Source organism: Chenopodium quinoa, unplaced genomic scaffold (assembly GCF_001683475.1).
Source record: "Chenopodium quinoa cultivar QQ74 unplaced genomic scaffold, ASM168347v1, whole genome shotgun sequence".
Lineage (NCBI taxonomy): Eukaryota > Viridiplantae > Streptophyta > Magnoliopsida > Caryophyllales > Amaranthaceae > Chenopodium > Chenopodium quinoa.
The window spans coordinates 9,064,243-9,080,474 of record NW_018745024.1 but is presented as its reverse complement, the minus strand read 5'-3'; the positions used below and the strand labels follow the sequence as shown (position 1 = coordinate 9,080,474).

General features: G+C 39.3%; 1 protein-coding gene across 1 annotated transcript; it reads right to left on the bottom strand.

Moving 5' to 3' along the window:
* Positions 1-9,683: 9,683 nt before the first annotated feature.
* On the bottom strand, positions 9,684-15,559 carry LOC110708907 (trichohyalin-like). Its single transcript, XM_021887132.1, has 4 exons — positions 12,421-15,559; positions 11,375-11,968; positions 10,609-10,778; positions 9,684-9,884 (listed from the first exon to the last, which is right to left on the bottom strand). The coding sequence occupies exons 1-4, from the start codon at positions 14,993-14,995 to the stop codon at positions 9,684-9,686; spliced, it is 3,540 nt and encodes a 1,179-aa protein (XP_021742824.1). The 5' UTR covers positions 14,996-15,559.
* Positions 15,560-16,232: the final 673 nt, after the last annotated feature.

Sequence of the window (16,232 nt, the reverse complement as noted above, 5' to 3'; positions counted from 1 at the left end):
AAGAGGATTCTCAAGTAAATCAAAGGGACAAGGAGCCATGGAATAATGTACGAGTCCGAGATTGGCTACAAGCTCACAGGTGACACACAGACAACGACTAGGCTAGAAGCATTGATGATCGAAGAAGTACGAGTGGCGTGTTCCAAATAGGATCGAAGTCCATTTCCTGTCCATCAAAGAAACAGACAACAGTGGCACTATCATCATCAGAAGCAGAATACATATCGACCACAAGCGCAGCATGTGAAGCACTCTAGCTAAGGAGAATTCTTCAAGATCTACGGCAAGACATGGGAGATCCAACAACCATCCATTGTGACAATATGTCAGTTATTGCCATGACAAGAAATCCAGTTTTCCATAGTCGTACAAAGTATATCGAGATACGACATCACTTCATCCGAGAACTGGTCGAGAAACAGGAGATCGAGCTACAATTCTGCAAGACGGGAGAGCAGCTCGCAAATATATTCACCAAGGCACTACCAACAGATAAATTCCTCCATTTCCAAGACAACTCGGTGTTCAAGATTTCTCAGATTAAAGGGGAGTGTAAAAAAAGGAAAAATCTAGAAAAATCTATGAAGTAATGTAAAATATCTAAGAGTAAAATATCCTAGAATAGTCTAGAACAGTACAAAGTGGAACAATCTAGAGTAGTATAGGCTTATCTTCCTAAGTCGATTAACAACGGACATACTACAAATCCACTACTATAAATATAGGAGTTTTTCATGCAAATGTAAGGAATTTACCCATGCAATAATACTCATATCTTCCAATCTTTGCTATCCACTACTACTTCCACTCTTCTATTTTCTACATTTATAGGTAGCAATATGAGATTAAAAACGTGTATTAATGTATTTAAATTTACAAGATTAATATGTGGTTTTCTAATCATGTTTGATTAATCATTTTTATACCCTTATATGAAAAGCTACAAGTATTAGATAAATTAACAAAAAGTTAATAATACGAATGCTAGCAGAAAATCAAGAGCAACAGCATCATATAAAATCACCAACTAACAAAGTATCAATACAAGTAATTAATAATATGAAAACAACCTACTTGATATTTTAATTTAATTTTTTTATATTATTAGTTACTTGATATAGTAATAATGATATCCAAAACTATATACCAAATATTCAAATATATGCCTAACAAGTTGAGTTTGTAAAAAATATACCCCTTGTTGATTTTTGGTAGAACATGTAAATTTTTCAAATTTAATATTGTAAAGGGTACCAACATCTTTGTTATCGTTCATTGACAATCTACATAGAAGACAACATTTCTTTTTTTTCATTGTCAACGCTTCATTTTCATGTTGTTGATGATCATCATATTCATGTTGCTCATCTTCATGTTGATGATCATCAGATCTGGTGCTCCTAATCATATTCATTTTACGTTGCTCATCATTATCTTGATGATATTTATCATCTTCAAGATTAGGGTCAATGTATTGATTGGGTTACACTGCAAGATTCTATTTATAATTTATGCACACTAATCCAATATCATGTATTTCATCAAATGCTTTATTTCCTTTCCACTCAAAAAAGATATGCACAACACCTCCTCCCTTACTACTCTTAAATTAAAAAATACTAGGTTAGCTCCCGTGCCCTGCACGGTAATTTTCATTCAATATTTTTAAAATTAACATTATATTGTAATTTTCAATAACTATTTTAAAAATTAACACTATATTAAAAAAAAAAAATACTTTCGTATATTATATTCATACCAATTGAATAGAACAACAAAATTTGGCAAAAAAAAAAAATCACACTAATAATAATCAACATGTGCCGGTCTTGGAAACTTTTATTGAAGTATTAATAGTTAATTATACTATAGTATTAATTGATTAATATTCTAGTCACAAATAATTCAAGGAAATAACAAAAGTTTCATTAGTTGATTTGATATGGGCATTTCATTGTTGAAACTTGTAGCTTAGCTTCTATTAAGAAAATATATAATCTTATTGTAATAAACGTAGTGCGTACTACGTACGACATATATAATACATACATATATAATACGTACATATATAATGTATGTCTTTCCTAAAACAAATAATCCATATGTCACAAATATGATAAGAATATTAAAGTATTATTTTTTATTTTATTTTTTGCTTAATTTAAGTCATAGTTGTCAATAATTTTTTTAGAAAGACGCATCAAATCTAATCTTCTATTATACTTTATATATGTAAGGGATTTGATTCTTAAAAAAATATTTCAAAAAGAAAAAAATTCAAAAAAAAAAAAAAAAAAAAACTAAGGACACACCAGGAGATGACACGTGTCATTGCTGGTGTGTCTTTTAGTATATATATTATTGATGATTGATTTTTAAGTTACTACCCTTAAATTAAAAAATATTTTAATCATCACATTTACCTCATTTCTATCATTTATTTGGTTGAGATCAACTTTTGTATTTCACTCTTTTTTTTCCTTCTAGATTCTGTTAATTTATCTCCTCTTAATATTCTATTCATACTCTACTCGATTCTTTATTTAATTAATTTATAGTGTTGATAAATACAAATTTTTAAATTATATTATGCAATACATTCATCCTCACCACCAATCACAATCACTTACAGCAGGAGACAGAGACAAAAGCAGCCACAGCAGGAGGGAATACAGCAGCAGGGGACGGTACACCACACCTCTCCTCCAGAAGCAGCAACGGGTCTTTAGTGCAAGGCAGTACTTTGGCGTATTAGCAATTCAGCAAGAGGACAAGAAAAATAGTTAGAGTAATTAAGGCACTAGGCCAATGAGAAGAAGGAAAGGAGTAGTATGAATAGTGTAAGCCGTAATTGGCATAGGTATCCAGAAATTGTATGAGAAAATTTTGGAGAGTAATGGCCTAAAGCCATTGAACGTTGTACGTGTATTTGCAATCAGCTAATTCAATCATTCAACCTTTTGCTCAATTGTCCGACAATATTAGTTAGTGCATTCCATTTGGTATCAGAGCCGTCATGCCGCCAACTCCACTAACAGTGACGCCGGAAAGAATGGCGGCGCTGGAAGAGAAGGTGGAGGAAATATTCGAGAAACTTGGTGACGGGGAGAGCTCCTTGCAACAGACGCTGAAGAAGCAACAGGAGGACGTCGTTGATAAGGTGAGACAGACGCTGGACGGCCGGATGGATCAGTTCCGGCAGGATATCACTCAACAGATTAGTATGACGACGAGTAGACAGGACAAGGTTATGGACGAGATTCGAGGTGCCCTTAAGGCCTTAGGCAAACAACCGGTTCAAAACCTGGGTATGAATGAAGAAGTGGAGCAGCCACCACTCATGGGCGGCTTCAGCGGCTCGCCACACGTTAACGGCGGTTTCAACGAGCCACCAACGGGCACCGGAGGACTCAACGGTCTGAGATTCGGAAACTGGGAACCAGGAACAGGGTTCCAACCACCTCGTAACACACCCCACAACGGCCAGTTCGATGACCCTACCTACAACCCCAACCAAAACCACCGATGGAGGTTCCGAAAGCTGGATTTACCCATATTCGACGGGTCCGACCCGGATAAGTGGATCTTAAGCGGGAAGCAGTATTTCGAATTTTATAGGTTGTCAGAGGCGGAGAAACTTCAGGCGACAGTGGTGGCGATGGAAGGTGACGCTCTGCGGTGGCACCAATGGGAATCTCGAAGGCGGCCGGTGATTAACTGAGAAGATATGAAATTAAGGGTCCTCACGCAATTTCGGCCTGTTAACGCCGGGACCCTTCACGAGCAATGGTTGGCCGTAGCACAAACTACCACGGTGGTGGACTACCGGCGAGTCTTCATCGAAAAGGCCGCCTCTCTGCCGGATATTCCAGAAAGCCTGCTGAAGGCCCAGTTCATTAATGGCCTAAAGGATGAAGTCAAGGTCGAGATCCGCATGTTAAACCTGCTGAATTTGGAGGATGCCATGGATTTGGTGGTGCGGGTCGAAGAAATAAATCGGGTCGCCGGGCTGAAGAAAACGGGAGGGGTGTTTAACAGACCTGGACCCTACTCCTACTTTAACAAGAGCCCAGCCACTACCATCCTAGGAATTGGCCTGCCCAAACTACCTCCCATAACCCAACTCACAATTCCATAAGCCATCAGCCTTACAACCCAACCAAAACACAAACACAGACCAACCCAACACCCAGCTCATCCCAAAGCTCAGTTTCATCAGTAAATTACTTAGCAACATCCAATTTTAACAGAGTAAACTCCAGCTCCAGCCGTTTTAATGGTGAAGTTCGAAGGTTGACCGAACGAGAAATACAAGACAAAAGGGCGAAAGGCTTGTGTTTCAGATGCGACGGCCGATGGACGGGGCCCACTCACGTGTGCCCTGCCAAGAAACTCAGCGTTTTGTTGGTTGAGGACGATGAGTATGAAAATCCAGGGGAGTTAGCAAATATGGAGAATGTGAGGGGTGAGGAAGAAGAGGAAGTGCCCACTGCCATATCCATGAACTCGATTGTTGGCCTATCCAATCCCAAAACCATGAGACTCCGTGGCACGATCAATGGAAAAACGGTGATCGTGATGATCGATCTCGGCGCCACACATAATTTCATAGCCCAACAGGCTGTGAAAATGCTCGGTTTATCCATCCTTGGAGACACTCCTTTTGGTGTTTCATTGGGCAACGGAGAGAACATTAAGGGAAGGGGACAATGCAGGGGAGTGCGCTTGAAGCTCCAAGAAGGAGTGGAGTTGGAAGAGGATTTTCTACCCCTCCAATTAGGTAATTCGGATGTGATCTTGGGGATTCAGTGGTTAGAGAAGCTTGGAGTCGTGCTTACAAATTGGAAGTTACAAGAGATGACATTCACACTCAACAACAGATCGGTCACAATTCGGGGTGACCCGGGTTTGGCTCGAACGGGTATTACTTTAAAAGCCATGATCAAGACTCTACGAAAGGAGAACGGAGGGTTACTTGTTGAGTTGAACCGCATCGAAGGCACGCAGGAAGAAGTGAGGGCAGAAGAAGTTCCTGACTATTTGGCAGAAGTGTTACAAGAGTTTAAGGGGGTTTTTGAGCCTCCAAAAGAGCTGCCGCCTACCAGAAATCATGAGCACTCAATAATGCTTAAGGAGGGAAATAACCACGTGAGCGTCCGACCATATCGATATCCTCAATTCCAAAAGGATGAAATCGAGAAACTCATCGGGGAGATGTTAGAAGCCGGGATTATTAAGCCTTCGACTAGTCCATTTTCGAGCCCGGTTCTTTTGGTGAAAAAGAAAGATGGATCGTGGCGATTTTGTGTAGATTACCGTGCCCTAAACAAAGAAACCGTGCCCGATAAATATCCCATACGCGTGATTGATGAGCTCCTTCACGAGTTGAATGGAGCACAAGTGTTCTTTAAGCTCGACCTTAAGGCCGGGTATCACCAAATTTTAGTGAAGCCGGAGGACACACATAAGACGGCTTTTCGCACTCACGAGAGCCACTACGAGTTCCTTGTGATGCCGTTTGGCCTCACAAACGCTCCGGCCACCTTCCAATCGCTCATGAATGAGGTATTTCGGCCTCACTTGCGTAAATTTGTCCTTGTATTTTTTGATGATATATTGATTTATAGTGCTAACAAGGAAGATCATATTATGCATTTGAGAGTTGTTTTAGCCACACTTGAGAAACACACGCTATATGCAAATATGAAAAAATGTGAATTTGGTAAAGATATAGTGGCATACTTGGGCCACGTCATATCCAAGGAGGGGGTCTCAGTGGATCAGGAAAAGGTTAGGTCCATGATAGCTTGGCCCACTCCTAAATCCTTGAGAGACTTAAGAGGATTCCTTGGGCTCTCTGGATATTACCGCAAGTTCATTAAAAATAACGCCCAAATTGCCTTTCCTCTTACTGACCAGCTAAGGAAAGATAATTTCCGGTGGAGTGCCATGGCCGACAGTGCTTTTCAGCAGCTCAAGGAAGCTATGGCATCAGCTCCGGTATTAATTATGTCGGATTTTCAGAAGACCTTCATAGTCGAATCCGATGCATCCGGGTTCGGTCTCGGGGCAGTCCTAATGCAAGAAGGGCGACCCGTGGCTTATTTTAGCAAGATGCTTGGCCTAGGAGGTAGGAGTAAGTCGATTTATGAGAAGGAATTGATGGTCGTTTGCTTAGCGGTGCAAAAGTGGAAACACTATTTGTTAGGGAGGAGGTTTGTAGTGAGGAGTGATCAACAGAGCCTCAAATATATCACCCAACAAAGGGAAATTGGAATGGAGTATCAAAAATGGGTGCGGAAGTTGATCGGTTTTGATTTCGACATTCAATATAAGCCGGGAATTGCTAATAGGGTGGCGGATGCCCTTTCGAGAAGGGGGGAAGATGAGCAGAGCTGGGAATTGGGAGCGTTGCTGTCAACGCAAACAGTGGATTGGACCACTTTGAAGCAAGAAATTGAGGGGGATAAGGAGCTGCAACGGTTGAAGGATGTCGTGGAAAACGGAGAAGTCGTGGCTGGGTACACAATTGAACACCAGCAGTTATGTTACAAGGGTCGCGTGGTGATTCCTCGCCATTCGAATGTCAGGGCTGCTCTGTTCAAGGCATACCACGACTCTCCGGATGGGGGTCATATTGGGGAGACCAAGACCTACTTGAGGCTAGGGGCAGAGTGGTTTTGGAGCGGCATGAGAAAGGATGTGGCGGAGTATACACGACAGTGCGTAGTGTGCCAGAGAAACAAAATGTCGCAACAATCTCCGGACGGGTTATTACAACCTTTACCTGTGCCCGAGCAAATATGGGAGGATGTGACAATGGACTTCATTGAAGGCCTTCCCCGCTCCAATGGGATTGACACTATACTTGTGGTTGTAGACCGACTGTCAAAGTATGCCCATTTTATCGGGCTTAAACACCCATTTACAGCCTACGGGGTGGCTGAAATTTTTGTAAGAGAAGTGGTGCGGCTACATGGAATCCCAGGAAGCATTGTCACCGATAGGGATCGAATTTTTGTAAGTATATTTTGGAAGGAATTGTTTCATTTGCAAGGGACCGGGCTGAAGAGAAGTACCTCCTACCACCCTCAAACGGACGGCCAGTCCGAGGTGGTCAACAAAAGACTCGAAACTTATTTGCGTTGCTTCGCAAGTGAGCACCCCAAATCGTGGGCAAAGTGGTTGTCCTGGGCAGAGTACTCGTACAATACCACCCCACATTCAACTACCCTTTGTACTCCCTTCCAGGCGGTTTATGGCAGGGAACCACCGCGTTTGATCAGGGTGGGAGTGGGGCAGACCCCAGTGGACACAGTTGAGGAGGTGTTGCGGGAAAGAGAATGCTAGATGAGTTGAAGTGCAATTTGTTACGCGCTCAGCAAATTATGAAGAAGAATGCAGACCTTAAGAGAAGGGAAGTGGAATTTTCTGTGGGGGATTTTGTGTTCCTCAAACTTCAGCCTTATCGGCAAAGTCATTGGCAAGGCGCCCCTTTGAGAAGTTAGCTGCTAGATTCTATGGGCCTTTTGAGGTCGGCCAACGTGTGCACGTGGGTAAAGTTGCATACAAATTGAAGCTACCAGAACAGTGCAAGCTCCATCCGGTTTTCCATGTTTCACAACTCAAGCAGGTGGAAGGTGTTAATCATAATGCGCCCACAATTCCAAACCAGATAACTCCAGAACTGGAGCTAGTGGTAGTACCTGAGGCTGTTCTAGAGACACGAGCGAAGGCAGGGCAGGGGGGGAAGTTGAGGTCCTTATTAAGTGGCACGGAGTACCTGAATTTGAGTCTACTTGGGAAGACCCTGCAGCTATCGAGGCCGCCTTTCCGGACTTCCACCTTGCGGACAAGGTGGCTGTTTTAGAGGGGGGGTATTGCAATACACTCATCCTCACCACCAATCACAATCACTTACAGCAGGAGACAGAGACAAAAGCAGCCACAGCAGGAGGGAACACAGCAGCAGGGGACGGTACACCACACCTCTCCTCCAGAAGCAGCAACGGGTCTTTAGTGCAAGGCAGTACTTTTGCGTATTAGCAATTCAGCAAGAGGACAAGAAAAGTAGTTAGAGTAATTAAGGCACTAGGCCAATGAGAAGAAGGAAAGGAGTAGTATAAATAGTGTAAGCCGTAATTGGCATAGGTATCCAGAAATTGTATGAGAAACTTTTGGAGAGTAATGGCCTAAAGTCATTGAACGTTGTACGTGTATTTGCAATCAGCTAATTCAATCATTTAACCTTTTGCTCAATTGTCCGACAATATTAGTTAGTGCATTCCATATTATAATTATTTATAAATTAACAAATTACATGAAACTACATTACACATATACTTAATTATATTAATTGATTAATCATAATTTTTTATCACCTTTTCATATTAAATAATTCTATGTTAGATTTGGCAAAAAAATAACGTAAATGCCTCATTTTGCTTATAAAAAATGTCTCAATTTACGTGTTCACATTTTAACACACAAAACGAGGCATTTACATTATTTTTTGCCAAATCTGGGCTCAATTTGGTCCCTTAATCCTAAGGACCAAAATAGCCCTTGAAACCTTTGACGGAGTATTTTTCAATGCGCAAATCGATAAAAAAATATTAATAATGGAGAGTGGGCCCCACTAACGGAATTTTTTAACGGCAAGGTTACCGTATGGAAACAAAAAAAAAATATATGTTGGGGCACAACGTAGAAAAGTGAAAAAAAAAAACAGGGTTATTATATAGGAAAAAAAAAATCCAATTAACTAAACTTATTTAAATTTAAATATTTTCCAATTAATTACATTGTAAGGGGCATTAGTACCCGAGATATTAAAAAAAATCAACTCAATGTTTGTATCGTTAGGCTTTTATCGCTCTTTATGACTTTATGTTCCAAATTAATAATACTTTGTCAAGTAATAATACTAATTATAATACTTTGTCAAAAAAAAAAAAAAAAAAAAAAAACTTTGTCAAGTAAGATTTAGTTAGATTGATTCACTCTATACATTACAATATTACATAGTCTATATATGTTCTTGTATTCATAATGCATGTCTTGATGTCTAATGCTGTTCTTGTATTCATGAATCATAATGTTTCTTAATGTCTTTAATAAGAACTGTTGTAAACACCAGCCTCTAAAATCTAGCAGAGAAAATAACTCTAAATCCTTCCCAAAATTTTAATGGTGTAACGTTACCCTAAATAAGCTAATAAGATAAGTTATTTATATAAATGGTCCCATTACTTTCAGTCACTGCAATTAAATAAAAGGCTTATACAAGGTATAAAATATTTGAGTTATTCAGTTATTGAATTTGGCATTTATCTATTTGATAGTACAAGGTATGAAAAACAGAGTTAATGAGTTATAGACTGATCGAATTTAGCATTTATCTAATCTAATACAGTAAATTACCTTTTTATGGTACATTCTACCATTCAGTGCATTACCAAAACAAAATTTTCATAATATACATCTAACCTTGGAATCAGGCACTTAGGCAGTGGTTTATATATAAACATATACTTTGTAGTTGACAAGATTACATCCTAGTCTTAGAGAAATCCTCAGGTCAAATCATCAAAATTGCCATTAGCCTATTTACAGAACTTAGCCCAGAACTTGTCAGTCCAAAACCTTGTCAGTTGTCACTAATCTCCAAAATTATTATTTATTTAATTCTCTGCCCGAACTCTCTTTTCTAGCTCTCTTGAAGCCCGATTGCCTGCGTTGCGTTTTCTACTTACTTTCTCCTTTTCCAATTCCACGATGCGTGATGAAAGGGAATCAAGTGGAAATTTCGACTCGAGCTTAAAATATGTAATGCATTTAACTACATCTAGGAGACTCTTTAATTCCATGGATTCAGCTTCAATCTGCAATACAAGTCATTAGCATACACAAAACATCATCAACTTGACAGCTCGATACAAAATAAGAGACCAGAAAACACAGAAGCAAATACAGTAAATTAAACTGGACACAAGAAATAAACTTCAGGTCAAAGAGAAAACCAAGAGGACAATTTAGGAAAGATTTCGATGTCCATAATTAGATAAAAGAGATGACTATGATGTCAGGAAGTTGATTATGTCGTCTAAATGAGGCCATATAATATGTCAAGTCAGATACTAAGGTTTTAAGTTAGGCAGCAGACGGGAAAATGAATGGCACAAAAACTCAGCTGATCCAGTATCAAGCACATGAGCCTATTTAATCATAGACAATACCAAGAACCAGAAACCTTTTATAAACTCTTACAAATCTTTAACCTGCTAATAGCATAATCACAATGAAAATGTCACCAAAAAAATGTTGTGTTTCCAATTTCCATAAAGAATGTACAGCAATTCACTACCTAGTTTGGTTGAACTAGTCCACAAGCATACCAATTTAGCAAGTGCGAGATAACAATAAACAAAACAAAATACATCCAAGTTTAAAAACTTCAGCTAAGTATTTGCATTTGCGATGCCAAAGTTTCCATGATTAAGACAGCCAAATTCTAAAGGCCTATACACAAAGTTTTGGTTTAATTGCCTCTGATTTTCTTATGCATAACAGGGAAAGAAATGATCTTGCTACAAAACTACGGAGTACCTTTGATTGATTAGTTCCATCCTTTTGGATCTCATTCACTCTTTGCTTCAAAAATTCCAAGTGATCTTCCAGCAGAGGTACTGGTGGAAAAGTGTATTCCAGCTTAAAAACGCAGATGAACTTGATTGCCAAAAGCCACTTCTTACTCTTAATAAGAAATCTGATGTGTTCTGTTTAATGTGAACAGAAAATATATAAGTAAAGTCAAAATGTGAGTAGGTCTAAAGAGCAGATAGCACCATTGACATATACAGACTTGATAATAGATGAAGAGACATCTACGATAAGACAAAACCACTATACGGTAAGACTCAAAATTTTATATGCACTTTCAAAGCTAAATAATGAAAAAAAAAGTCTCAAAAACTAGGAAGGTGAGTAGTATGAAATTCATAAACTAACTGCTAAATCATTCTAAAACAAATTTGTAGTAACCATTGACATACAAACTTCTTTTTCTCCCCACCCTCCTTCCCCTTTCAACTTTTTAAATAATTTGCATCACAAGATTCACAACTTCTCCCATATATCAGCCATTGTAGTGTCACCTGTCTAAAACTACTGATAACCTATTCGGAAAGAACCTCTTATAAATTATCAAATAATCCAATCTGTTCAAGTTCTCAATGACAGACTTAATATGTTAAATAAACACTATAATCTTGTAAGCATAATGTAATAAGCTCACACTATGTAAACTATGTCAAGCAGGCAGCAAAATTATGAATTGTTATACAGAAAGTAGAGTAGATAGTGATGATTATACCTGGGATCTTCTTGGAAAGTCCCAAAGCACGGCATAAATTTAGGTTCTCCTCACAGCGGTAGATGTAGTCATCATTGCCATCATAAAAAATTGTAAAAAGTGAGAGAAGCTCTTTATCATTGAAAATTTTAGCTAGTTTAAACTTAGCTAACAATTGAAAGAACTTAAAATGGTCTTTAACAGAATTACTCCCCTCCAACTTAGTTTTTAAAAGAGCAGCAATACTTTTTGCTTCATTTTTCAACTCAGGTGTAATTGGTGGTGATAATTCCATCAACAGTTCCAACAAAAATATGCAGCTAGTTTTACTAGCTTGGGTTTGAAGTTTATATTGGTATAAAGTTTTTAAGACACCAAAAACAAGCTTTCCAGGATCAGGTGCACACCTTAGCGCACTCAATATACTGTCATGCAAGATACTAAGCTCCTTCACATGCTTAACTAGACATAATCTCACACCATCCACGTCCATATTTTTGCACAATGAGGGAATCTCAGCACCAATTTCCGGTGAGGAAGGAGCTAAAACATTTTCTGCTATGGCGGTTTTTGAATCAGGTAACTCCTTACTGACTTGATTGAAGTTGCTGCTTACTGAACAATTAAAATATGTGAAACGAAATCATCAATTAGCACATACTAACAAAATAACAGGCACAATGAGCAAATACACATATAGTTGATGGGACTAACAACAATATTGATCAACTCAGCAGCTCATAGATCAAAAATTATAAGAGAGAACAGGGGATACAGGGACAGTTAATCATCCATGAATCAGAAAGGCCATTACGAAATGCAGTATCAAGTTATCAAACCACAATCTTTATACAACCCGGGTTAAAAAATGTTAAAACTCGAAATAATTTTGTTCAACTGAACAAAGAGGTTGTCTCCAAGAGACCCACATGGATCATATCATATCAATCTCAATTTATAACAAGAAAAGAATATTAAATTACGGAGTAAAAGAAAACTAAATAAATAAAAGGACTTGAATTAAAAGCAGCTAAAAGAAGGCAGTGGGAGAACAATGCAATGCTTACCAATCTCCGTCTCTTTTTGCTCTAGTGATTGACAACGAGATAGTATACATTTCTCATCACTTTCCTTCTTTAGTAACTCCTCCTGTTGGCCAGACTCATTAGTTTGCTTCTTTTTGAGTTCCAATTTTCGCCATCGTTCCTTGATTAATTTCTCTTCAAACTGTAGGCCCATGCTGCGACTATCAATTCGAGTTTCCGTCAAAGCCAATGCTTTACGACGCTCTGTGATTTGCTTGTCTTTGGTCTCCAATGCTTGATAACGCTCTTTAATCTCCTTTTCCTTCAGTTCCATTTGTTCATAACGCTCATTAAGTTCCTTTTCCTTGAATTTCAAATCTTCGTTTACTTTCACTTCTACTTGTGGGCAAAGTTCCATAACTTGTTTCTCTTTCGAATCCAAGGCCTTACTTTGTTCACTCAATTGCTTCTCTTTCACTTCTACAAATTGGCATTGATTTTCAAAGTCTTTCTCACTACTCTCAAGCCACCTCCAACGCGCATTCATCTCCTCCTCTTTCGACTCCATTTCTTTAAAACGATTGTCAAATTCTTTCGCCTTTAAATCCTGAGCTTGTGAAAGTTCTTTTATTTCTTTCTCTTTCAATTCCAACTTTTCACAGCTTTCCTTTATTTGCTCCTCCTTCAACTTCAACACTTCACACTGCTCATTCATCTGCCTCTCTTTCGACTCCAACACCTTACTTTGCTTACTCAATCGCTTCTCTTTTGCATCCACTGATTGACATTGCTTGGTTACATCTTTCTCACTAATCTCAAGCCACCTCTTTCGCGAATCCATTTCCTTCTCTTTCAACTCCATATCTTCCTCACACTCCCTAATTTGCTTCTCTTTAACTTCTAACATTTCACAACGCTCAACAGTCTCCTTCTCTTTCAACTCCCACTCCCGAGTTTGCTTTTCTTTAGCCTCTAACACTTCTAAACGATCATTAATCTCGTTCTCTTTAAACTCCACAGCTTCTTTAAGCTCTTGAATTTCCTTTTCTTTACCAAGTAACACTTCAAATCGATCATCAATCTCCTTCTCTTTCATCTTCATACCTTCCTCACCCTCTAATAATTCACGATGCTTATCCATCTCCTTCATTTTCAACTCCATAGCTTCTTCATGCTCCTGAATTCGCTCTTCTCTAGCCTTTAACACTCCAAAACGATCATCAACCCCCTTCTCTATCACCTTCAGAGCTTCCTCATGCTCCTGAATTCGCTTCTCTTTAATCTCTAACACCTCACAACGCTCATCCAACTCCTTCATTTTCAACTCCATATCTTCTTTATGTTCCTGAATTCGCTCCTCTTTCATCTCCAACACCTTGCAACGCTCACCCATCTCCTTCATTTTCAACTCCATAGCTTCTTTATGCTCCTGAATTTGCCTCTCTTTCATCTCCATTGCTTTACAACGCTCATCGACCTCCTTCTCTTTCAACTCAATACTTTCTTCACGCTCCTGAATTCCTTTCTCTTTAGCCTCCAACACTTCAAACCGATCATCAATCCTCTTCTTTTTCAACTCCACAACCTCTTCACACTCCCGAATTCGCTCCTCTTTAGCCTCTAACCCCACAAAATGCGCATCAATCTCCTTCTTTTTCAACTCCATATCTTCCTCACATCCCAAAATTCGCTTCTCTTTACCCTCCAACACTTCACAACGTTCATCAATCTCCTTCTCCTTCGCCTCGAACTCCTTCCATCGTTCCCCAACTTCTACCTCCTTCAATCCCAATCCCTTCTCTTTAGACACCAACATTCTACTCACTTCATTAATCTCCTTCTCCCTCAATCTAACAGCACTGAACAATTCATCAATTTCCTTCTCTGTCAACCCCAATTCATCCTCCTTTTCTTCCATCAAAACAAACCTCCTATTCAATTCTTCCGAAAATTCCTTCAATTTCTTCTCCCTCTCATCCAATCCATCCCCTCTCTCAATCATCATTACCTCCCTCAATCCCACCTCCTCCACCGCCGCCTTCGCCTCCTTCTCCCTCACACAACACTCCCTCTCTCTCTCCTCCACCACTCTCCGCCGCTCCTCCACCTCATTTTCTCTCTCCTCCACCGCCTTCCGCCGCTCCGAAACCCTCGCCTCCGCAACATCCAGCGCCTTAATACGCTCAAAACTCTCAGCAAATCGCTTCTCGCAAACCTCCACCTTCTCAACACGCTCAGCAATCTCTCTCCTCTGCAACTCCAAACACTCACACCACTCCTTAACCTGCTTCTCTCTCATCTCCACACCTTCAATCCTCTGTTTCAGCAAATTCTCCTCAATCTCCAACTTTTTCTGCCGCACTTCAACTTCCTTCTTGAAATTCTGCAATCTAATCATGTTCATGTCAATTTCTCTCTCCTTTGACTCAACCGCCTTGACTCGCTCCTCCACCGAGTTGTGAATCGTTCCGAGTGAGTTCTGTAAACTTCGCCATTGCTCGCCGAGTGTAAGAATTGAGAAGGAATGTGACTGGAAATCCTGAAAAGTTTCGCCAATTTTCTTCATCAACATTCTTGCAACCCTTAAATCGTTCGTAGTATTCTCCGATACTGACATGATTTATCCAAATTTTGACCAAAATAAAAAAAAATCGGAACCCTAAAAATTTCAAAATTTCACAAGAAATGATCCTAATGTTTCATACAAATAAACAAAGATTAAAAGTAATAATCATATACTCTGATCATTAACAGGGTAATATGAAGTAGGAAGAGTGCAGTAATTTCGTGGGATGATAGTGTAGTGAGAGAGAAAGTGAGAGTAGTGTATTACGGAGAACGGAGTAGAGCATACAGTAACGTTGTATAGAATAATAATAAACCGTGATGAAGAAGCTTCAAGATAATATTGGTTGAATAATGCGGTTATGTAGGAAGTTCAAAAGTTGCAGAAGCAATTCATCATTGGGCAGCAGATTTTTTTCCTTCTTTTTTTACTTTTTAAATTCTTGGGCATTGCCAAAATGTGGAATATCTCTTTTTTTTTTATTTGATGTGATGGAAATATCAATTTGGATTAGGGATGGCAATGGCGCGGGACGGGTCGGATGCGGATGATGGTACCTTCATATCCATATCCGCCTAAAAATCTTATACCCATCCCCGTCCCACCACCCGTGGCGGGTACAATATCCACATCCATACCCGCCCCAAAATCATCCCAAACCTATTGCCATGATGCTCTATTGTATCACATTATTGACAATTATATCAAATTAGGTTAAGAAAATTGGGACTTTCATTATTCAAGCTTATTGGGTCTTAGAGGGTTTCAAGTTTTATAAATTCTAAATTTTTCTAAAAGAAATATGGTGTCGGTATAAGATGGGTATGGAGCGGATATGGGGCGGGTCTACTCTAAAATCCATACCCACCCCATCCCCATGGCGGGTACACATTTTATACCCATCCCCGCCCCATCACCCGCCAAACCTCCTCCATCCCCGCCCCACTTGGGCGGGGATGGGGCGGGTCTCCCATTTAACCCGACCCACTGCCATCCCTAATTTGGATATATGAGTGGGTCTATTAAGGTGTGATTTGGTTTATTTTTAGAGTTGAGTCATACAGCCATGCTAAATTAATGTATGATGTGTCCATAATAGTTAAATTCTAAATTAGATTTTTATTTGCATCGATTAAATCATTTTTTTCATGCCTCTATAAAAATGCGAAGAATTAACTTTAATACACTTCTACGGAGTATTAAACTTTATATACTTGGATACTACAACTCAATAGTATGTCTTTGAAAACTACAACTCCGCATATTATTCCCTTTGTACCATAATATC

Excerpts from the sequence above, each read along its gene's own strand:
- LOC110708907 (XM_021887132.1), bottom strand. The coding sequence starts at position 14,995 with ATGTCAGTATCGGAGAATACTACGAACGATTTAAGGGTTGCAAGAATG. Across the intron at positions 11,969-12,420 it reads GCAAAAAGAGACGGAGATTG|TAAGCAGCAACTTCAATCAA; the intron begins GTAAGCATTGCA and ends TTAATTGTTCAG. Across the intron at positions 9,885-10,608 it reads ATGGAACTAATCAATCAAAG|ATTGAAGCTGAATCCATGGA; the intron begins GTACTCCGTAGT and ends CTTGTATTGCAG.